Source organism: Erinaceus europaeus, chromosome 17, assembly GCF_950295315.1.
Source record: "Erinaceus europaeus chromosome 17, mEriEur2.1, whole genome shotgun sequence".
Lineage (NCBI taxonomy): Eukaryota > Metazoa > Chordata > Mammalia > Eulipotyphla > Erinaceidae > Erinaceus > Erinaceus europaeus.
In genome coordinates, this window is record NC_080178.1 from 81,351,674 (window position 1) to 81,375,588 (window position 23,915).

Consider the following 23,915-nt stretch of genomic DNA (forward strand, 5'->3'; position numbering starts at 1 on the left):
GACATAGACAAGACATAGACATAGACAAGACACAGACACAGACTAGACATAGACATAGACAAGACATTGACATAGACTAGACATTGACATTGACATAGACATAGACATAGACAAGACATAGACATAGACTAGACATAGACAAGACATAGACTAGACATAGACATAGATATTGACATTGACATAGACATAGACAAGACATAGACAAGACATAGACATAGACAAGACATAGACATAGACAAGACACAGACACTGATACAGACACAGACTAGACATAGACATAGACAAGACATTGACATTGACATTGACATAGACTAGACATTGACATAGACAAGACATAGACACAGACACAGACTCAGACTAGACATAGACATAGACAAAACATTGATATTGACATAGACATAGACAAGACATAGACACAGACACAGACACAGACACAGACTAGACATAGACATAGACATAGACATAGACATAGACAAGACATAGACAAGACATAGACAAGACATAGACATAGACTAGACATAGACTAGACATAGATAAGACATAGACATAGACAAGACATAGACATAGACAAGACATAGACATAGACTAGACATAGACATAGACAAGACATAGACTAGACATAGACAAGACATAGACATAGACATTGACAAGACATAGACATTGACATAGACTAGACATAGACATAGACATAGACATATACGATTAGGAGTGACTTTCTCAGCCCAGTAGATGTGCTCTGCAGGTGACCACAGCCTTTTCCAGTTGCATGTCATCCTGCTCACAGGGTTATATAATTCTACTGATTGATTTCTTGTAGACCAAGAGGATGCTGGTGGAGAAGATGGGCCGAGAAGCTGTGGAGCTCGGACATGGGGAAGTGAACATCACAGGGGTGGAAGAGAACACCTTGATTGCCAGCCTGTGTGACCTCTTGGAAAGGATTTGGAGTCATGGATTACAGGTGAAACAGGTAATGAGTGAATTTGCTCTCTACCTACTGAGCATGTCTTCCTTGTTTTTTTTTTAACCCTTAGTAGGCATTCTGTACTCTTCCAATTTATGACTTGAAGAATATGCAAAGTGTTACAGAGTAAGACCTAAAATAGCTAAATTAGCAAATAAATAAATGTGATATAAGCTCTCCTCTTCCCCTTTTTCTTTCTTTTCTTTCCTTTTTGGATTTATTTATCAACCAATGAGAGATAATCAGAACATCAGTCTGACACATGCAATGCTGGGAATCCAGTGTTTTGCCCATTGCATCCCTCCTAGGCCTTTATTTATTTATTTATTTATTTATGAGACAGAGAAAACCAGAGCACTGCTCAGCTCTGGCTTATGATGGCACCAAGGATTAAATATGGGATCTCTGAGCCTCAGGCATGAAAATCTGGTGTGCAGTCACTATGATTTCTCCCCTAACCTGAGCCAAACTATTTTCTTTAAAACATAAGATTCAGAGATTTTAGATAATTTACCTAGTAGAGCACATGTGAGAGTACTCAACTTCAAGCCGGCACTGCATGGGCACACCATACATGGCCCTGAGGAAATCTTCAGTAACAGACTTTTCATTCTGTCTCCCTGTCCCTCTCTTTCACTGTCTGAAATTAAAAGAGAAAATAATCTGTGGGAGGGACCATGCACTGGTACACCTGGTTGAGCACTTAATGTTAACATGTGCGTATACCCAGGTTCAAGTCTCAGGTGCTCACCAGCAAAGGGGGGAAGTTTCACTGTCAGTGAAGACATGGTTTAGGTGTCTCTCTCTCTCTGTTTCCCCATCTGTCCCAACTTCTCTCTGTCCTGTGTGGAAACAAAAAATTTTCTTTTAACTTTTAAAAATATTTTATTTTTTATTAGATACAGAGAAAAATTGAGAGGAGTTGGGGAGATAGAAAGGGAGAGAGACAAGAGAGACACCTGCAGTTGTACTTCACTCATGAAGCTTTCCCCATGCAGGTGGGGACCAGGGGCTTGAACCTGGGTCCTTGTGCACTATAATATGAGCTCTTAACCAGGTGTGCCACCGCCTGGCTCTGAAACAAAAAACTTTAGAGTCAGGAAGACTTATTATATTTGAATCCTAGCTCTACTGCCCTCAAAACTTTTTAATGTGGAGTCGGGCGGTAGTGCAGCGGGTTAAGCGCAGGTGGCGCAAAGCACAAGGACCAGCGTAAGGATCCCGGTTCGAGCCCCCGGCTCCCCACCTGCAGGGAAGTTGCTTCACAAGCGGTGAAGCAGGTCTGCAGGTGTCTATCTTTCTCTCCCCCTGTCTTCCCCCTCCTCTCTCCATTTCTCTCTGTCTTATCCAACAACAATGACAACAATAATAACTACAACAATAAAACAACAAGGGCAACCAAAGGGAATAAATAAATAAATATTTTAAAAAAGGAGACATCAAAACTAAAAAAAATTATTAGTCTTCTAAAGTTTGTGGTGTGTATCAAGTACTCATGAAAACCCTATTGTTGGGAGTCTGGCGTAGGGCAGCAGGTGGTAGCGCAAAGTGCAGGACCGGCGTAAGGATCCTGGTTCGAGCCCCCGGCTCCCCACCTGCAGGGGAGTCGCTTCACAGGCGGTGAAGCAGGTCTGCAGGTGTCTGTCTTTCTCTCCCCCTCTCTGTCTTCCCTCCTCTCTCCATTTCTCTCTGTCCTATCCAACAACAGTAACAACAATAATACTAACCACAACAATGATAAAGCAACAAGGGCAACAAAAGGGGGAAAATAGCTTCCAGGAGCAGTGGACTAAGCCCCAGAAATAACCCTGGAGGCAAAAAAAAAAGAGAAAGAAAGGAAGGAAGAAAACCCTATTGTCCTTGCATTCCTGCGTGCTTGCATGTATATGTTGGGGGAGGAGGAGCTCTCAGTGACATTTTCCGGTGGGCTTCTTTCTGAAGAATCTTTGTTTTTTCTGGAAGTGAAATTTGTTTTTTTTCTTTTTATATTGGCTTTAAAATTTTTTTTATTTATTCCCTTTTGCTTCCCTTGTTTTATTGTTATAATTATTATTGTTGTTGTTATTGATGTTGTCATTGTTGCTGGATGGGACAGAGAGAAATGGATAGAGGAGGGGAAGACAGAGGGTGGAGAGAAAGACAGACACCTGCAGACCTGCTTCACTGCCTGTGAAGTGACTCCCCTGCAGGTGGGGAGCCGGGGCTTTGAACTGGGATCCTTATGATGGTCCTTGCTTGGCGCCACGTGCGCTTAGCCCGCTCGCCACCGCCTGGCTCCCTTTGTACTGGTTTTGTACTGCTGCCGTTTCGTTTCAGGGCTGGTAAGTGAAAGGAGTGCTTTTCACTGCTGACTTTTTTGAGGAATCTGGTTGTCTGTGTTCTGTGTCTACACCCCCACCCCAGCCTCATTCCCAACCACTGTTTCTTTACCAGGTTCTCTTTGCCGTGTCCTTTCTCTTAGTGGAGATCAGGTCCTTTTCTGTCCCTGCCATTCTCTTTTGTATTTCTCCTGGATTGCAACAAGGGAACATACATTTTATATATGGTGTATCTCAAGACAGAAGTAGTGCCAACACCTTAGCAAAAGCCTGTATGTAATTACTCAGACCATCCCTGATTGTTCAATGGCTATCTGGGGCCCCGAAATCTAAACTGCTATTTATTCTTTGCCTCCATTCCAGGGGAAATCAGCTTTGTGGTCCCACTTGTTACACTATCAGGATAACCGTCAGAGAAAACTCACGTCAGGGAGCCTTAGTACCTCAGGTAAGCTACAGTACTGGGGAGAATTACTCTACTGCTCCTCCTCCCACCCCCACCCCCACCCCCCAAACACAAACACAAACACAAACACAGACACACACTGGAATGATCATCTGCTATAGACTGTTCAACAGACTTTGCACTGCAATGTTTTCTGCTTTTTTTAAAAATTATTTTATATTTATTTTCTCTTTCATTGCCTTGTTTTTTATTGTTGTTGTAGTTATTTTTTGTTGTTGTTGTTATTGATATCATTGTTGTTAGATAGAACAGAGAGAAATGGAGAGAGGAGGGGAAGACAGAGAGGGGGAAAGAACGACAGACACCTGCGGACCTACTTCTCAGCCTGTGAAGCGACTCCCCTGCAGGTGGGGAGCAGGGGGCTCAAGCCAGGATGCTTACTCCGGTCCTTGTGCTTTGCTTCACGTGCACTTAACCCGCTGCGCCACCGTCCGCCTCCCAGTTTCCCAGGTTTCAACCTCCACTAGACATCCCCTGCCATCAAGTTCCAGGACCTGGAGCACCCCCACACACATACACACCAGAGCCTTTTACTTAGTTGCAGTACACCAGCTCCAGTCCGACTTGTGCTTCATGTTTTCTCTTCTGTTCTTGTTTTTCAACTTCTGTGAGTGAGATCATCCTATATTCATCCTTCTCTTTCTGACTGATCTCACTTCACATTATTTATTTAAGCTTCATTCAGCATGAAGTAAAGAATGTGAATTAGCCCTTTTTAGTAGCTGAGTAGTATTCCATTGTGTGTGTATATATATATATATATATGCTTCAACTTATCTGTTGTTGGGTACCTAGGTTGTAGCATTTTCTTTTCTTTTTTTTCCCTCCAGAGTTATTGCTGGGCTCGGTGCCTGCACCATGAATCCACCACTCCTGGAGGCCATTTTTCCCCCTTTTTGTTGCCCTTGTTGTTGTAGCCTCGTTGTGGTTATTATTATTGCCATTGTTGATATTGTTTGTTGTTGGATAGGATAGAGACAAATGGAGAGAGGAAGGGAAGACAGAGAGGGGAAGAGAAATATAGACACCTGCAGACCTGCTTCACCGTCTATGAAGCGACTCCCCTGCAGGTGGGGATCTGGGGGCTCGAACCGGGATCCTTATGCTGGTCCTTGCGCTTTGTGCCTAACCCACTGCGCCACCGCCCGACCCCCTTTCTTTTTTTTTTAATTTAATTTTATTAATGGATAGAAACACAGAGAAATTGAGAGGGGAGGAGGAAGTAGAGAGGGAGAGGGACAGAGAGACACCTTCAGCCCTGCTTCACCACTCATGAAACTTTCCCCCTGCAGATGGAGACCAGGGGCTTAAACCTGGGTCCTTGTGCTTTGTTATGTGTGTGCTTAACCCGGTGTGCCACCACCTAGTCCCCTCGGCATTTTCTTTTATTCTGTGGTTTATATAGTTTTGATTAGCAAGGTAAAGGATTTACATCAGCACAAATCTTTGAATAAATTTAGTTTTTAAATGAATTTGGGTGTTATTAGTATCTTGTGTTTGAAGTCAACTTTTTTTATTAGTGATTTACAAAATTATAACAGGTATAATTCTTTTTTAAAAAAATATTTATTTATTCCCTTTTGTTGCCCTTGTAGTTATTATTGTTGTTGTTATTGATGTCATCATCTTTGGAAAGGACAGAGAGAAATAGAGAGAGGAGGGGAGGGCAGAGGGGGAGAAAGATGGGCACCTGCAGACCTGCTTCACCACTTGTGAAGTAACTCCCCTGCAGGTGGGGATCTGGGGGCTTGAACCAGGATCCTTATGCTGGTTGGTAAGTTTTGCGCCACGTGTGCTTAACCCGCTGTGCCACCGCCCGACCCCCTAACGGGTATAATTGTATACCATTCCCACCACCAAAGTTCTGTGTCTCCATTTCCTCTACTGGAAATTACAGTAGTTCTCCTAAGGTCACAGATATGGGTTGACTATTATTTCTATAACTGTCTATCTCTATATATGTCATATATATATATCATCTTGTAACAGTTCTCCCCCTCTGGGAACATGGGTGCAGAAGGTGGGAGTTTTGGCTTCTGTAGTTGCTTCTCTGATGGATGTCAATGTTGCAGGTCAATCCATACCCCCAGCCTGTTTCTAGCTTTTCCTAGTGGAATATTTATAGAGTTTTTTGTTTTATTTATTTGAGATTTGTATTGAGGTTAGAACCTGTTTGTCAGCTAAAAATGTTAGAAGTTGCCAGGAAGTCCAGAAATCAACTCATCCAGTTCCCCTAGAGAGATGAAAACTGGGGTCCAAAAAGGAATTGATTTTTAAGACGACACAGTGAGTTCATGGAATCTGCCAGGTTAAGGTCCAGACCTCTTGTCTTCTGGTCCATTGTTCTTTATACCACTCTACAGTGTTACTTTCTGGATAACCTTTCCCTTCCCTTTACTTCTTTGCAATGTCTCCCTTTCATACCTTTATAGGGAACTGGTTTACCTTTTTAGGATGCTTTTATCCTAGTGGATACTTTTAAATGGGGGTTAAAAAAAAAAGGGCCTGAGCTCAATGTTGTCTTTGCCATTGAACTACTTGACTTCATTCAAAATGGTGCTGAATATAGGAAGAGTAATTGGTTGAAACTAGATATGAGAATTTCCTAGTAACCTTTTAAGGAGCTTTGGGGACCACTTTCTGGATGTGAGAAGAGTTTTCTCAGGAAGGCTATAGAAGTTGTTATTAAGCCAAAAATTCCCAGGTGGTAAAGATACTTAGTTTTAAGCATAGTACCAGACATGAGGCTATAAAAATACTATATTTTGAGGTCCTAAGTGTTCTAGGTGTATTTTACATATTCATTTGGCTTCTTTAAAAATATTTATTTATTGGACAGAGACAGAAATAAAGAGGGGAGGGGAGTTGGGCGGGCACAGTCAGTTAAGTGCACATGGCATGAAGTGCAAGGATTTGCGTAAGGATCCCGGTTCGAGCCCCCGGCTCCCCACCTGCAGGGGAGTCACTTAACAGGCGGTGAAGCAGGTCTGCAGGTGTCTGTCTTTCTCTCCCCCTCTCTGTCTTCTCCTCCTCTCTCCATTTCTCTCTGTCCTCTCTAACAACAACGACATCAATAATAACAACAAAAATAACTACAACAACAATAAAAAACAACAAGGGCAACAAAAGGGTAAATAAATAAAAGAAAGAGGGAGGAGAGTGGGGAAAAAAAAGAAATAAAGAGGGGAGTGGGGAGATAGATAGAGAGATACCTGAAGCATTGCTTCAGCATTGCAAAGCTTCTCCCTAGTAGGTGGGGACCAGGGGCTTGAACCTGGGTCCTTGAGCATTGTAACATGTGCACTCAAGCAGTGCGCCACCAGCTGATCTCAGCTCTGGTTTATTGTGAGGTAGGGGGTTGAACCTAGGATTTTGGAACTTCAGGCATGGAGTCTCTGCATAACCATTATTCTATATACCCCTGCCCCCTCACTCAACTTTTGATAGCACATTTATACCCCTGCCCCCTCACTCAACTTTTGATAGCACATTTTAAGTCCCAAGCAGAACATGAGTACTCCAGTCAGAAGCTCTGTTGCTGTGGGTTATGCTGAGCACATCCTGGTTTAGGGGTCAGGAAATCTGTTTTCCAGCTTTCACTTTGCCACTTGATGGTGACAAGGGCCAAGTAGCTGATCTTTCTGTACTTCAGTTTCATCTTCTGGTAAGTGGTGAGATTGTGATCTCTTCCTCGGCAATCTTAGAATTTCTTAAATGATTAAGCTAGATAATATTGGTTAAAGTACAAAATATGATACTGGTAGTTATTTAATATTCAGGAAGTTATTGATTATAATGTTACTAGAGTAACTAACTGGTCCTATAGAAATTTGTGATTTTAATTATAGGATATTCAACTATTTGGGTAGTTGCATCTCTTTGGACATGACTGACATTTTCTTCTAGGAATACTTCTTGATTCAGAACGGAGGAAATCTGATGCCAGCTCTGTCATGTCTCCCCTGAGGGTCTCCCTCATTCAGGATATGAGGTCAGCCTGGGCTAGTATTTAATAAGCCATTAAACTCCTGTTTTCAGTTGCTTTTCAGGTATATTTTTAAATAACACTGTGTCAGTGACTTGGCTTTTTTTTTTTTTTTCAAATTTCTTTATTGCGGAATTAATGTTTTACATTCAACAGTAAGTACAGTAGTTTGTGCATGCATAACATTCACCAGTTTCCCATATAACAATTTAACCCCCACTAGGTCCTCTGAATCCTTCTTGGACCTGTATTCTCCCCACCACCCACCCCCCAGAGTCTTTTACTTTCGTGCAATACGCCAGTTCCAGTTCAGGTTCTACTTGTGTTTTCGTTTCTGATCTTATTTTTCAACTTCTGCCTGAGAGTGAGATCATCCCATATTCATCCTTCTGTTTCTGACTTAATTCACTCAACATGAATTTTTCAAGGTCCATCCAAGATCTGCTGAAAACGTTGAAGTCACCATTTTTAATAGCTGACTAGTATTCCGTTGTGTATATATACCACAACTTGCTCAGCCACTCATCTGTTGTTGGACACCTGGGTTGCTTCCAGGTTTTGGTTATTACAAATTGTGCTGCCAAGAACATATGTGTACACAGATCTTTTTGGATGGATGTATTGGGTTCCTTAGGATCTATCTCCAGGAGAGGAATTGCAGGATCATAGGGTAGGTCCATTTCTAGCCTTCTGAGAGTTCCCCAGACTGTTCTCCACAGAGCTTTGACCCATTTACATTCCCACCAGCAGTGCAGGAGGGTTCCTTTGACCCCACACCCTCTCCAGCATTTGCTGCTGTTAACCTTTTCTGATGTGTGACATTCTCACAGGAGTGAAGTGGTATCTCATTGTTGTCTTTATTTGCATTTCACTGACTTGGATAATTTTTTCATGTGTTTCTCAGCCTTTTGGATCTCTTCTGTGGTGAATATTCTGTCCATGTCCTCTCCCCACTTTTTGGATGGGATTATTTGTTGTCTTGTTGTTGAGTTTGGCAAGCTCTTTATATATGTTGGTTATTAAACTCTTATCTGATGTATGGCAAGTAAAGATCTTCTCCCATTCTGTGAGGGGTCTCTTGGTTTGGGTAGTGGTTTCTTTTGCTGTGAAGAAGCAGTCCCATAGGTTTATGCTTGCCTTAGTTTTCTTTGTAATTGGGTTCGTTTCATTGAAGATGTCTTTAAAATTTATGCGGAAAAGAGTTCTGCTAATATCTTCCTCTAAGTATCTGATAGTTTCTGGTCTAACATCCACTTGGAATTTACTTTTGTGTTTGGTGAAATACAGTGGTTCAGTTTCATTCTTCTGCATGTTTCAACCCATTGTTTCTAACACCATTTGTTGAAGAGACTCTGCTTTCCCAATTTAATAGTCTGGGCCCCTGTGTCAAAGATGAGATGTCCATAGGTGTGGAGAGTGACTTGGCTTCTATAGCATTTTGACTGGCCAGTTTAATTTTATGTTTGTTTGTTTTAGAATTATACAAAAATTTTAAGGTTAAGAGTTCCAGGATTAGCCTGGCTTTCCTAGTCCTCCCCCCCTACCCCAACCCCCATCCCAAGTTGTGATGAGGTTACATGGAAGCCCAGAATTTAGAGAACAAGAGAAATGGTTTGTCCTAGCATGGGGTAGGGCTGCCTCAGCAAGCCTGATGATTTATAGGAGAAGTATATTGGTAGGAAGTTCATTTTCTAATCCACGTTTCAGTTCCCTTTTCTCATGTTCTCATCAGACACATCCAAAACATCGGGGAAATCAAGACTGACGTAGGAAAGGCCAGAGCATGGGTGCGGCTGTCAATGGAAAAAAAATTACTCTCTCGACACCTGAAGCAACTTCTCTCAGACCATGAACTCACCAAGTAAGGCCGCCACACCTGGTGTAGTACCAGATTTCAGGGAATAGTGGAAAGGGTGCCTTTGTGGAAAGGGGTGTGTGTGTGTCATATTCAGTAGATTATCAATAATGATATGGCTAACCTTAAGTTGTATATGAGGATTTTTATAGTATTCTTTCTTATCCTTCTTTATATCTAGAAAAGCATTTTTACAATATTTACTTTCTCCTTTCTACATCTATATGATGCCCCAAATAGCTTTATTTGAGAGTTAGTAAGGAGGTTGAAGTTCTCAGTGGGTACCTCAGAATTTTGAGATTCTGCTTCTTTCCACACTAGGTCATGTGGGTATTGACATTTTTTGTCTCAGGGAGGAAAGTATTAGAGAATTAAAAGGAAATACTAAGATACCCTTTTATTTCCTTTCGTCTCTCCTGAGCTCAGGGCTAGCCTAAAGTAATCAAGTCTTTGCTTTTTCTCTCTGGACCCCTCTGCTTGAAAAGGGCTTTCACATGACCCTCCTAATCTCTCTTCTTCACTCTTTCTACCCAGAAAGAGGGATAGGAGAGAGTTCAAGAATTTTAAACCACTAAACCTAGTTTCCTTATTAAATTGTTTTATTTTTCCTTCTTTATTTTATATCCCTTTTTTCTGTTCCCCAACTACCGAGGAGGCCAGGGGACACTATCCTCCTCTGCCTCTCCAACTCCCACCTCCCACTCCCACCCTTCTGTATTTGCTTGAATGTGATTTTTGTAGACTGTATTTTAGGACAGGCGCACCCCACTTTAGGACCTGTGCATAGAAAGCCTTGGTTTGTGAGCTGTCTGTTGAAAATGGGTCCACTAAATCACATACATTTCTGGCCATAATAATTACAGTCTTGACAATGAAGACAATTGCCTTCTTTAGTTTTCTGTGTATTTTTTTTTTGTGTGTAGAGAGCCTTTATATTTGTGCTCTGTGTTTCTACTTAAGGAAGGTATCGTTGTATAAGCGCAGAACTCTCCAGTATTAGGCGAAGAAGTTTACCTTTGTTGTAAGTAGTGGAGATAATTGGTGGAGCGAACATTTTGAAAAGCAGATAAAAGACATAATCTACACAGCTATTTCTTGCTTGTAATTTGGATCATTTCTTACATTGCCTCTGAAACTGTCTTGGACCTACATTCACATTCAGAGCAGTGTTCTGATATAAAGGCCCCAGGTCTGCTGAGGGTCTGAAACTAGCTAAAGCCATGGATAGTAACCAAAGACCTCCTATCATTGCTGCTTCCCCACCACATACTGGATTGGAAGCCTAGTTAGAAATTTGAGAGATGTGTTGTCCCTGATGGAATTTCATTTCAGCTCTCAATTTAGGAAAAGGGTCCTTTGGCCTCTGACACTTGACATTATAGGAACGCCAGTGCTTGGGCACAGAGTTTGATGCCTCTTTTGCTCTAGCTTTCCCTCTAGGCCTGAGGTAAAATAGCTGACTTGACTTCTTTTGAGTCCCCTAAAGAACTTAGTCTTGACACCTGTTCTTTTCTGTAGCTGTTTCCTTCCATAGCTGAGTAAGTTTGCCCTCCTTTTGCCTCCTCTTCTACAGAAAGCTGTATAAGCACTATGCCTTCCTGCTCTGTGACGATGAGAAGGAGCAGTTCCTCTACCACCTCCTCTCCTTCAATGCCGTGGATTACTTCTGCTTCACCAGTGTCTTCACCACTATCTGTGAGTACCCCTGCTTCCCACCAGCCTTGCAGATGCCAGTCTCCATGAGAGCCGCCTGAGGCCATTCTGCTTACCCCCTTTTAACAAAAAAGTCTTGTCTCCTGAGTTCTGTTTGCCTCTTGCTTATGTGGGCAGAGAGTGCACTTGCTCTCCCAGGAAGTTGTTTTTCTATGAACTTTATGCCATTTTTCTCCTCTTCCTCTTCTTCCTCTTCCTCTTCCTCTTCCTCTTCCTCTTCCTCTTCCTCTTCCTCTTCCTCTTTCTCTTTCTCTTTCTCTTTCTCTTTCTCTTTCTCTTTCTCTTTCTCTTCTCACCACTAGGGTCATTGCTGGAGCTCAGTGACTGCACACAGAACTTACTGCTCTAGTGGCTGTATCTCCCTCCTCCCATTTTCCACCACCATTTTTTTTTACATTTATTTATTTTCTCTTTTGTTGCCCTTGTTGTAATTATTATTGTTGTTGTTGTTGTTGATGTCATTGTTAGATAGGACAGAGAGAAATGGAGAGAGGAGGGGAAGACAGAGAGGGGAGAGAAAGACACCTGCTCAACGACTTCACAGCTTGTGAAGCGACTCCCATGCAGGTGGGGAGTCTGTTAGTTCTTGTGCTTTGCGCCACGTGTGCTTTACCTGCTGTGCTACTGCCCAACTCCCCACCATTTTTTTTTTTAAATAGAGACAGAAATTGAGAGGGTAAGGGAGAGGCAGAGAGGGTGAGAGACACCTGCAGCACTGTTTCACCACTTGTGAAGCTTCCTCCCAGCAGGTGGGGAATGGGGACTTGAACCCAGGTCCTTGCTCCTGGTAATACTGGTGCACCACCACCCAGTGCCTGAAACTCTCTGTTCTTGTTCTGAACTGGAAAACTTAGCCCTTGCAAACACTGTTGTCAGTGTTGTCCTCGGCACTGCTCTGGGAGAATAAGGCAATGAAGGTGGAGTAGGGTGCGGTGGACTTGTGATGTTCACTCTTTCTTACTAATTATAAAGAACCTCCATTTTAGTTTGGACTTTGATGACCACTTAGCATTACTTAACTAGGTTTCAGACTAGCTCTCAGGAATAGTTCTTCCTGAAGTAGCAGAAAGAACTCTAAGTGGGGGAGGGGCAGTGGCACACCAGGTTAAGGGTACATAGTATGAAGCAAAAGGTCCCCTGTAAGGATCCCAGTTCAAGCCCCTAGTTCCCCACCTCAGGGGGGCTTCTTCATAAGGGGTAAAGCAGATCTGTAGATGTCTTTCTTTCTCTTCCTTTCTCTATCTTCCCCATCTCTCATAATTTCTCTTTGTCCTATCTAATAAAATGGGAAAAAATGGCCACCAGGAGCAGTGAATTCATAGTGCAGGCATCTAGACCCAGTGATAACCCTAGAGGCAAAAAAAAAAAAAGAGCTCTAGAACTCTAGGTGGTAATGGAAGGATTGGATTCAGGTCCTGTCTGCTTTTACTCTTTCTATGTCTGCCAACATAGTCTACCCATAATGTAGCTCTCAGTGCCCTTATTTACAGAGTGAGTAACATAGTCCAGTCTGGTCTAATATGGTCTGAGGTAGTCCTTAGAGCCTCATCTTTCTTTGATGCCAGGATATTTCTGTTTTGTAAGGAGTAGTATTTCTCTCTCTCTCCCCCTCCCTCTTTATCACCTACCTCTCATAAGTGACTTTATTTTAATTTTTTTATGATTTTATTTTTTATAGAGATAGGAACTGAGAGGGAAGAGACAGAGAGGGGAGAGAAAGGGAGACACCTGCAGCACTGCTTTACTACTTGTGAAGTTACCCCCCTGCAGGTGGGAACTGGGGTCTTGAACCTGGGTCCTTGTACCTAGTAACATGTATGCTTTACTGGATGTGACACTGCCTGGCCCCAGGGGTAATCTCTTTTTTTAAAAATTTTTTTATATTTATTTATTCCCTTTTGTTGTCCTTATTTTATTGTTGTAGTTATTGATGTTGTTGTTGTTAGATAGGACAGAGAGAAATGGAGAGAAGAGGGGAAGACAGAGAGGGGGAGAGAAAGACAGACACCTGCAGACCTGCTTTACCTACCGCCTGTGTAGCGACTCCCCTGCAGGTGGGGAGCCGGGGGCTTGAACCAGGATCCTTACCTTGGCGCCACGTGCGCTTAACCCGCTGCTCTACCACCCGACTCCCGGGTGATCTCTTAATATGTCTTATGGCTAGCAACCTCAGCAGTATAAACTTTCCTTTTGATATGGTATTTATCTTCTCTCTCAGAGATAAAGACTGTAGACCTCAGCAGAAGCAGCACTAGGTTGGAATTTAGGAGATTTGAGAGAAATTGTTTCTCTCTTAGTGTCTCAGAAGGGGTTGTTATATGATCTCTCCCATTGTTATAAGGGTTCGTAAGATGCTAGATTTGAAAAATGCTTTGAAAAATAATTCAGGGGCGCTGGGCAGTAGTGCAATGGATTAAGCACACGTGGTGCCAAATGCAAGGACTGGCGTAAGGATCCCGGTTTGAGCTCTGGCTCCCCACCTTCAGGGGGGTCACTTCACAAGCGGTGAAGCAGATCTGCAGGTGTCTATCTTTCTCTCCCCCTCTCTGTCTTTTCCTCCTTTCTTGGTTTCTCTCTTTCCTATACAACAACATCAGTAACAACAATAATAATAACCACAACAATGATAAAACAACAAGGGCAACAAAAGGGGGGAAAAATAGTCTCCAGGAGTGGATTATCCAGGAGCAGATTGGATTCGTAGTGCAGGCACCGAGCCCCAGCAATAACCCTGGGGGCAAAAAATAAAGGCAAGAAAAGAAAAAGAAAAATAATTCAGTATGTTAGGAGCTGGTTTAAGCAACAGGCTCACTTAGCTCTCAGTCTGAAGATGGCCTGACTCTGCTGTTTGAGTGATAACCCTTGAAGGAGTGAGGTTGGGGAGTGGGTTGGAAATTGGTTATGCTAAGCCAGTCAGAGACTAGGCTATCGCAGCATCACTGGACTAGATAGAGCCCTATCAAAAATTCCTGATCCCTCTCAATGCCATAATTTCCCCCCTGAATAGTGATCCCATACCACATCTTGATTGTACCAAGCAAGAAGCTGGGGGGCTCCATGTTCACTGCTAACCCATGGATCTGCATCTCAGGAGAACTGGGTGAGACACAGATCCTGCAAATTCCCAGGAACCTGTTAGAGATGACCTTTGAGGTATGTGATATTTGAGGACCAAAATTCCAAACTCTCTGGAGACCTGAGTTTGTAACAACTCTTTTGGTGGTAGTGTGTGTGTGTGTGTGTGTGTGCGCGTGTATGTGTGTGTGTGGTGGTGGTGGTGGTGGTGGTGGTGGTGGTGGTGGTGGTGGTGGTGGTGGTGGTGAGTTTTCTATAACGTGTTTTTTTTTTTAATATTTATTTATTTTCCCTTTTGTTGCCCTTGTTATTTTTTTCACTGTTGTTATTGATGTTGTCGTTGTGAGATAGGACAGAGAGAAATGGAGAGAGGTGGGGAAGACAGAGAGGGGTAGAGAGAGATAGACACCTGCAGACCTGCTTAACTGCTTGTGAAGCGATTCCCCTGCAGGTGGGGAGCCAGGGTCTCAAACCGGGATCCTTCTGCCCGTCCTTGCACTTTACATTATGTGTGCTTAACCTGCTGTGCTACCACCCGACTCCCTTCTATAAAGTTTTATGGAGGATTTGGTATGTCTAGTGTTATGGATCAGTATAGCTAGCATATAATGAATAACCAGAGTGGAGAAGGCCCTTTGTCTAATTGGTCTCTGACTGAAAGACTACCCTGCCCTGCCCTGCCCTGCCCTGCACTCCTCTTTCCTCCCCTCCCCATTCTCCCTTTCTTTGTCTCCCCTCCCTCAGCCCCCACCTTGAGTCCTTCTTTAACCTGAATACTCTTAGCTCTGACTTAAAGTGATGCAAGGGATTGAACCTCGGATCTTTGGTGCCTCAGATATGCAAGTCTGTTGCATAAACCACTGTGCTGTTTCCTGGTCCAGCACATATTTTCTGGACACGAATATCCCCCTTTTCATGGTGTGTTCAGACACCCCAGAGTTTTTTAACTGCTGAGTCCGACAAGTGTATAGTGTTCCACTAGCCCTGGAAGTAGGTGGAGCCATGAACTCTGCCCTTGCAGATGCTAAGGGACCAGGTTATAAGCAGTCAGAATGCCACTCTTCTGTTTTCTTGACCTGTATGTTCTGTTTGCCTGTTCTTTCACAGTGTCAGAACTTGGGGAAGCTTACTACTGTGCAGATAGGCCATGATAACTCGGGACTATATGCTAAATGGCTGGTGGAGTATGTGATGGTCAGGAATGAGATCACAGGACATACTTACAAGTAAGTGTTCCCTCAGGGAAGCCTTACCATTTGTCAGCAGAGACTATCTTTGATGTTTGGGTATATGGCATTCCCCAAGAGGATCAGTTGGTTATAATAGGCTGAGACAACTTCTAGGTTGACTCTGTTTCACACACTTGAAAAGAAGTGTGATTTTCCTAGTACACACATCCTTAGTATGGGATTGCTATGTGCAGGCCATCCATCTCTCATGTGGTTTTCTTAGTACACACAACCTTAGTATGGGATTGCTCTGTGCAGGCCATCCATCTCTCATGTGGTTTTCCTAGTACATACATCCTTAGTATGGGATTGCTCTGTGCAGGCCATCCATCTCTCATGTGGTTTTCCTAGTACATACAACCTTAGTATGGGATTGCTCTGTGCAGGCCATCCATCTCTCATGTGGTTTTCCTAGTACATACATCCTTAGTATGGGATTGCTCTGTGCAGGCCATCCATCACTCATATGGTTTTCCTAGTACATACATCCTTAGTATGGGATTGCTCTGTGCAGGCCATCCATCTCTCATGTGGTTTTCCTAGTACACACATCCTTAGTATGGGATTGCTCTGTGCAGGCCATCCATCTCTCATGTGGTTTTCCTAGTACATACAACCTTAGTATGGGATTGCTCTGTGCAGGCCATCCATCACTCATATGGTTTTCTTAGTACACACATCCTTAGTATGGGATTGCTCTGTGCAGGCCATCCATCTCTCATGTGGTTTTCCTAGTACATACATCCTTAGTATGGGATTGCTGTGTGCAGGCCATCCATCACTCATATGGTTTTTCCTAGTACATACATCCTTAGTATGGGATTGCCGTGTGCAGGCCATCCATCGCTCATGTGGTTCCAGTTCAGGTTCTACTTGTGTTTTCTTTTCTGATCTTGTTTTTCAGCTTCGGCCTGAGAGTGAGATCATCCCATATTCATCCTTCTGTTTCTGACTTATTTCACTTAACATGAATTTTTCAAGGTCCATCCAAGATTGGCTGAAAACAGTGAAGTCACCATTTTTTACAGCTGGGTAGTATTCCATTGTGTATATATACCACAACTTGCTCAGCCACTCATCTGTTGTTGGACACCTGGGTTGCTTCCAGGTTTTGGCTATTACAAATCATGCTGCCAAGAACATATGTGTACACAGATCTTTTTGGATGAATGTGTTGGGTTCCTTAGGATATATCCCCAGGAGAGGAATTGTAGGGTCATAGGGTAGGTCCGTTTCTAGCCTTCTGAGAGTTCTCCAGACTTGAACTGGTTGTTCTAAAAGGCCATGGACTGACCTTTAGGTTCCCATGTGGCCGGTGGTTGGGCAAAGGCATGGATGATGGAAGCTTGGAGCGGGTCCTCGTTGGTGAGCTGCTCACATCCCAGCCTGAGGCAGACGAGAGACCATGTCGGACCCCACCTTTGCAACAATCTCCCAGCGTTATCAGGAGGCTCGTAACCATCTCGCCAAACAATAAGCCTAGTAAGTAAGAGGGGGGCTGGACCTTTCTGCCACCTAGCCTGAATGGGCAAGTCTCTGGAAACCCTGCTACAGAAGCGCAGATTTCGCTTGTGCAGATGTCTCAGTAACCACCTCTCCTGATTGATCTTCCCCTGCTGAATCAGTGCGTGGACTTGGTATTCTCCTTCAAGGTCTGAAAAGAGAAGGAAAAGCTTTATGTGATTTGACCTGGGTCCTCTGCTGCTTGAATGCAATCCTAAAGATAGAATCCTAAGGTCTGACTTTGCTGTTTCTTCCCCCCAAGTTTAATGAAGCACAAGCATAGCAAAGTTGGTGGACCAGAACTACTCTTTGCAGGGTCACACTGCCCTGCTTTTCTCAGTTTTCTCAGCTTATTGATGAGTTTCCTAAACAGTGTTAACTTCTGAGTTTGATTAGGGATGTCTATTTGATTTTTATCAGAACTCAATACTGGACAGATCCAGGAGTCCATTGGGGAGGCAGTAAATGGCATTGTGAAGCACTTCCATAAGCCTGAGAAAGAGGTGAGCTTTCCTGCCCTCAAACCCAGGACCCTGTATTGAATAAACAAGAACAATTTTGTTTCAAGATCGTGTATTATGATCAGCCTAGAGTGTTGAGACCAAGCAAAGTCCTTGCAAGGGGCCTCTGCCTTACGTTTCCTTGTCCTTACTCACAGATGGCCCTGTAAAGTCACCTGGCTCCTAGCAGTACGTATTCCTGACCTCTTTTAGGTGTACCTAAATTTCCCTGAGTAATGGCTATACTGATTTTGTTCCTCAGGTGGGAAACTTTATGTGACCCAAATCCATCTATTCATTGATCCGTTTATTCAACTACTGCTAACTATGAGCTACTTTGAGTTAGGCACAATGCCAGGTGTTAAACGTGTGTGTGTGTGTGTGTGTGTAAAGTCCCCACCTGTCATTTATTGTCCTTGTAGCCTAGGGCTTTTTACTTGGGCACACAGTAGTGGGCAAGCAGCTTGATTGAGGCAAACCTGGCATTCTCCCTCTTTTTTTACATAGCGAGGCAGCCTGACTTTGTTGCTTTGTGGAGAATGTGGCCTGGTTTCAGCACTGGAGCAGGCTTTCCAACATGGATTTAAATCACCTCGGCTCTTCAAAAATGTTTTCATTTGGGATTTCTTGGGTAAGTTGGCCTATGATGTAAGGGTGGGAAAAAACATACAGAGAAATGGAGATTCATCACCATGTGCTGTGACCACTAGAGTCTACAGTACAGAATCCAAATTGGGTGATATTCAAATTAGATCTACTTTACTTACCTGCCTTTTATGAAGGGAATGTTAGGGCCTCCCCCACCTCCATTTTTACCTCTATCACGTAAGAACTGGACAGAAGAGAGTTTTTCTTGTGTATCTGCTTTATCCATATTGAGTTGTCAGAAAAGTTAAGACATTTTTCTTTTCCTTTCCTTTCTAATATATATATATATATATATATATATATATATATATTAAAATGCATTTATTTATTTGATAGAGACAGCCAGAATCGACGAGGGTAGGGGGAGACAGGGGGAGAAACAGAGAGACACCTGCAACACTGCTTCACTACTCGAAAAGCTTTCATCCTGCAGGTGGGGACCTGGGGCTTGAACCTGAGTCTTTGTAACGTGTGCTCAACCAGGTACACCACCACCCAGCCCCATGACGTATTTTTCTATGCAAAAACATGTCATGATTTTTCTGAAACACAATATATAGTTGTTTTTCTGCTGTTTTAAATTATTTCTTCCACTGCTCAGCACTGGCTTATGGTGGTATGAGGAATTAAACCTGAGACTTTGGAACCTCAACCATGAAAGTCTTTTTGCGTAACTATTTGTTATCTCCTCTGAATGTGTGTGTGTATTCCTGAAACTTTCTCCTCGTAGATCCAAAAGACTAGTTCTTAGCTTTGGAATACAATCCTGTCTTGCACCCAGTTGGAGAACTTTTTTAGATCACTTTGTAGGGAAAGGCTATTGTCACATACAGTTTCATACTTCCTCACACCACACATTTTACCAGCTTGTCTTTTCAGTTGGAGAATTAAAAAAAATATTCTTTATTGAAGGATTAATGGTTTATAGTCAATAGTAAAATACAGTAGTTTGTACATGTGTATAAAACTCTGTTTTTCACATTTCCATTCAACCCCCACGAGGTCCTCCTCTGCCATCATGTTCAAGGACCTGAACCCTCGCCCCCACCCCAGTCTCTTTTTTACTTTGGTGCAATAAACCAAACAGTTGGTGAATTTTTATGTGAACTATATACTTTTTTTTTTTAAACCTTCAAAGGCGGGAATGGTTCATCTTTATATCAAGAGCCACGTAAATGACTTTAAAATATAAGGGTAGGGATTGTTTTGAAATGTAATGACATCAGAACACTCATGTTAGTTTTGTTAATGATGTGTAAGGACTTAATGGCAAGTGTCCTGTTATAGGACAGTGATACATTGGCTTTGAGAGTCTTTGTCACTGGCAGACTTCTATCTTTATCACAGAAAAAGCACAAACCTATTATGAAACGTTGGAGCAGAATGAAGTTGTCCCTGAGGAAAATTGGCATACAAGGGCCCGGAACTTCTGCCGATTTGTCACTGCAATCAACAATACTCCCCGGAACATTGGAAAGGACGGCAAATTTCAGATGCTGGTGTGCTTGGGAGCCAGGTACTACAAACCTCATAGCCCACAATGCCTAGCAGATAGCCTGGAAAATAGTGGTAGGGGCTGACTATGGTATTGGGGGTGAAGAGATACTTGGGTTAATCCTTGGAAAGCTTCCTGGAGGTTCCTAATTTCCTTCATCTACCATGCTTATGTGTGGAGGTGTGTGTGTGTGTGTGTGTGTGTGTGTGTGTGTGTGTGTGTGTGTATGACAATATATAAATGGGGAGGAAGAGCCATATTTTGATGGGAAGGAATAAAATTACCCTAGTGGAACCAAAGCATCATGCCTTCAACAAGAATTCAAATGTATCAGGTGGTGAGAATAGTAAAAACATTTTTTCTATTATTTTGAGTTTAATTTTCCTAATAAGTACAACACAAAAGCAGAGGGTTGTGGGGATCCAAAGCAAAAGTACACATTCATGAAGTATGCTAAAAATCTAGAGGAGATAGGTCAGAGAAAGTTTTAAAGCCTGGTATTTAAGGTGAACCTTACTGGAATGGTAGAAGTGGGGAGAGTTTAAAGTAGACCTTAAAAGAAGGCAAGGGTATGAAGCTAGGAAGTTACAGGTGGCTTGTAGGAGGAGTAATAGTAGAGGCCAACTGAAAACCGAGGGACCTTTGAGGAGGCAGGACAAAGATTGCTTGCCTAGTTTAGTCAGGTGGTTTCAAATGATATTAGTTTGGTATGGATGGTATATATCAGAATGGGCAAGATTGTTCAGGAGTATTCTAATAGATTAAGTGAAAGCATAAAGCTCAGATTAAGCTAGTAAGTTATTCAGGCACTGGAGAGGAAAGAATTGATGTAATCATTAAAAACATATTCTGAAACCAGATGCGTCAGTTTAGTCATTTTTTTTTCTTTTTTTTTTTTTTTTTCCCTCCAGGGTTATTGCTGGGCTCGGTGCCTGCACCATGAATCCACCGCTCCTGGAGGCCATTTTCCCCCCCTTTTGTTGCCCTTGTTGTAGCTTCGTTGTGGTTATTATTTTTGCCCTTGTTGACGCAATTCGTTGTTGGATAGGACAGAGAGAAATGGAGAGAGGAGGGGAAGGCAGAGAAGGGGAGAGAAAGATAGACACCTGCAGACCTGCTTCACCGCCTGTGAAGCGACTCCCCTGCAGGTGGGGAGCCGGGGGCTCGAACCGGGATCCTTAAGCCGGTCCCTGCGCTTTGCGCCACATTAGCTTAACCCACTGCGCCACCGCCCGACCCCCAGTTTAGTCATTTATAACTGTGTTCTTGCACAAACTTCTTCACCTCTGTATACCTCACTATCTTTATAGAGTGAGGATAATAATAGCAATAATAATACTACCTTTTTTAAGACTTATTTTTGGGGCCAAGTGGTTGAGTGCACACATCATCATGCATAGGGACTGGGGGGCAAGTCCCTGGTCCGCAACTGTAGTAGGGAAGCGTCATGAAAACAGGGCTGCAGGCATCTCTCTTCCTTTCTCCCTCTCTGTTTTCCTCACCCCTCTCAATTTCTCTCTGTCCTTTAAAAAATAAAAGCAATTCAAAAAATGACCACCGGAGTACCAGGAGTGGTGGATTCATTGTTGAGGCGTGGAGCCCCAGTGATAATCCTGGTGGGGGAAAAAGAAAAAAAACATATATATAATTTTTTTTTTCACCTCCCCTCCCCATCCCGTTTCTTTGATTCTTACGTTCCACCAGAAGTGAGATCATGTGGTACTCTTCCTTCTCCTGGCTTATCCCACTTAACTTTCCTTCATGTTCCATCCAAGATGGTAGCATATGAGACAATTTTATCATTTCTTACTATTGAGTAGTATTCCTAGTATTCCATTGTGTGTGTATGTGCATATATTACAACTTTGTTATACACTCATAAGATTTATTAATGAGAGAGTGAGTCAGAATTCTCTCTCTGACATATACTAAAGGCTAAAGTCTGGATCGTATGCATGCAAGTCTTGTGTTCTACCACTGAGCTGTCTCTCCAGCCACAAAGGCACATCTCTTATGGTATGTGCCTGGCACATGCTCAGTGCCCTGTGGGTGTTAACTCTGAGGGTTACTCCTGGTGGTGGCAGCAATGGGAAAGTGGTGTTTAGGGAGAGATTGGCTGTTGAGATGGAGGAAGTGATGCTGATCACTAGTATTTGGTTGGTGACAGGTTGTCTAGGGAGGGAGTAGAAGGCAGGAAGGAGGAGCAGCTTTTGGCACGTGACAGGGCTGATTGGGCCCAATTGGACTGGTGTCTGTAGGGCTGAGCAGGCTTGAGTGGGAGCCTTTTTATTTTAAATATTAGTTTATTTTTATAAAAGAGAGGCTGGAACATGGTTCAGCTCTGGCATATTATTATGCCAAGGACTGAACCTGGGACTCCTGGGGCTCCTGAGGCTACTGAGGTGGCATGCAAGTCTCATACACTTCTGCTATGATTTCTCCTGTGCCCATGGCAGCTGAGGAGAGCTGCCAGTTTCTCCAGCTTCAGACTTGGCCCAAGGAATAAGGCAGTAAGTTTCCCTTTGGCCTTGCACTAATTGTCTTTTCCCTTCTGACTCATCTGGACTGGTCCTGCCTTGCCAGAGATCACCTCCTACACCACTGGATTGCCCTGCTGGCTGACTGCCCCATCACTGCACACATGTATGAAGATGTTGCGCTCATCAAAGACCACACACTTGTTAATTCTTTGATCCGAGTGCTGCAGACGTTGCAGGAGTTCAACATCACACTGGAAACATCCCTCATAAAGGGCATCGACATCTGACCTTGCAGCACCAGCTAGCAGCAGGATCGAGATTGGCTCACCCTGCAACTCGGACTGACCCAAGACGCTGTGCAGGAGCTGGAGAGATGTACACTCACTGTAAAAAGAAAACTAGAGGATTTTTGGAATAAATAATCTATTTTAGAGTTTATTTGATGATTTGCTTTTTACACACTTTCATGTGAAAGAGTGATAGAGAGAGGGAGACGAGGTTGGTGCCGCTTATTTTGAAGCTGGTGTTCTCCCTCGCTGTGGCCGCCTGCTGGGGGCCTGCGGTCTCCCTGGACTGAGCCTTAGACCGTGTGTGGGGCACTTGTACGTCTTTGCCCTGCCATGTTAATGAGGCTACTCCACATTGTTTTTAAACTAATGTTTTCTACATTAACATTACTACGGATATTTGGCTTTCATGGGCCACACACAGGTGTGCTTAGCGAGCAGCCCCAAGCTCCAGTCAAAAGGAGTTTTAGTCGTGCCTCTACAAGCACTGATGAGTCAGTCCCATTTCTTTCTTTCTTCCTTTCTTTCTTTCTTTCTTTCTTTCTTTCTTTCTTTCTTTCTTTCTTTTTTTCTTTCTTTTCTTCTTCTTTTTTTTGTCAGTATTATTTGGGAAGCAGACATGCTGGCATGTGTCATCATGCAGAAAAACCATGCTTTCTCTTGGCATGAAGTTGCACAGAAGTAAACATAAGCATGTTTTAACAAGTTTTCCTTTTTAAAAAATATTTATTTAACCCTCTATTATGTTTTATGTTATTTTCCTTTTTTTTTTATAGAAAGGAAAGCTTGTCACAGTTTAACTGGCTATGTTATTATTGTTAAACTTATGTTGTTTTGCAACTTAGAAACCAGCTACAGAATGACCCACTTAATAAAACACCTGAAACAAAACTGTATGTGTCCCTGACTTTTAATGGGGGGGGGGGCTTGCAAGCATTAGGTGGCGGTAGATGGTGCTGTTTAATCTATGTGAGAAAACTGGACGATAACATCACCTCTCTTCCCTTTTGGCCCAGGATTGTGTACTGCTCAGGATGCCAAGAGGACCTGCCATCTACATGTTTCCCACTGTCATAGTAGTTAACTCCAGAGGGATGCAGAAAAGGCTATTCTTGTCATCCACAGAGGAGCAGACAGAGGCATAGAATCAGGATAGGCCATTTGTTTCTTGAAGGATAAGGAGGACTGTGTAGAGAAATCTGATACACCAGCTTCTGTCTGATTTCAAGGAATAAAGTCTTTTCTTGGAGAAGGGTTTGCATTTCTCAGGTTGGCAAATGTAGGTCTTCTCAAGAGAGAGTCCTAGGAACTAGTTTCTTTTGGCTTTATTCTTTAATCAAGCTGCTCTGGCAGGAAGTTCTAGAAATGTAGCTCAAGTCAGTTTCTGCTTTTAGCTT

The 23,915-nt window shown here is 43.0% G+C and overlaps 1 protein-coding gene across 2 annotated transcripts in view; it reads left to right on the forward strand.

Moving 5' to 3' along the window:
* DENND5A (DENN domain containing 5A) overlaps nt 1-23,409 on the forward strand; it is a 71,778-nt gene extending 48,369 nt beyond the window's left edge. The window contains exons 12-23 of one of the 2 annotated variants that reach the window (XM_060177212.1): nt 818-970; nt 3,646-3,730; nt 7,655-7,739; nt 9,466-9,594; nt 11,162-11,283; nt 14,309-14,454; nt 15,484-15,602; nt 16,906-17,087; nt 17,529-17,611; nt 18,116-18,239; nt 19,604-19,772; nt 22,403-23,409. In XM_060177212.1, the coding sequence (XP_060033195.1) occupies nt 818-970; nt 3,646-3,730; nt 7,655-7,739; nt 9,466-9,594; nt 11,162-11,283; nt 14,309-14,454; nt 15,484-15,602; nt 16,906-17,087; nt 17,529-17,611; nt 18,116-18,239; nt 19,604-19,772; nt 22,403-22,436 (1,431 nt within the window). In that variant the 3' untranslated portion in view covers nt 22,437-23,409. Of the gene's footprint in view, nt 1-817; nt 971-3,645; nt 3,731-7,654; nt 7,740-9,465; nt 9,595-11,161; nt 11,284-14,308; nt 14,455-15,483; nt 15,603-16,905; nt 17,088-17,528; nt 17,612-18,115; nt 18,240-19,603; nt 19,773-22,334 lie in introns of both variants that reach the window. The other variant, XM_060177211.1, reaches the window with a different exon arrangement.
* Nucleotides 23,410-23,915: the final 506 nt, after the last annotated feature.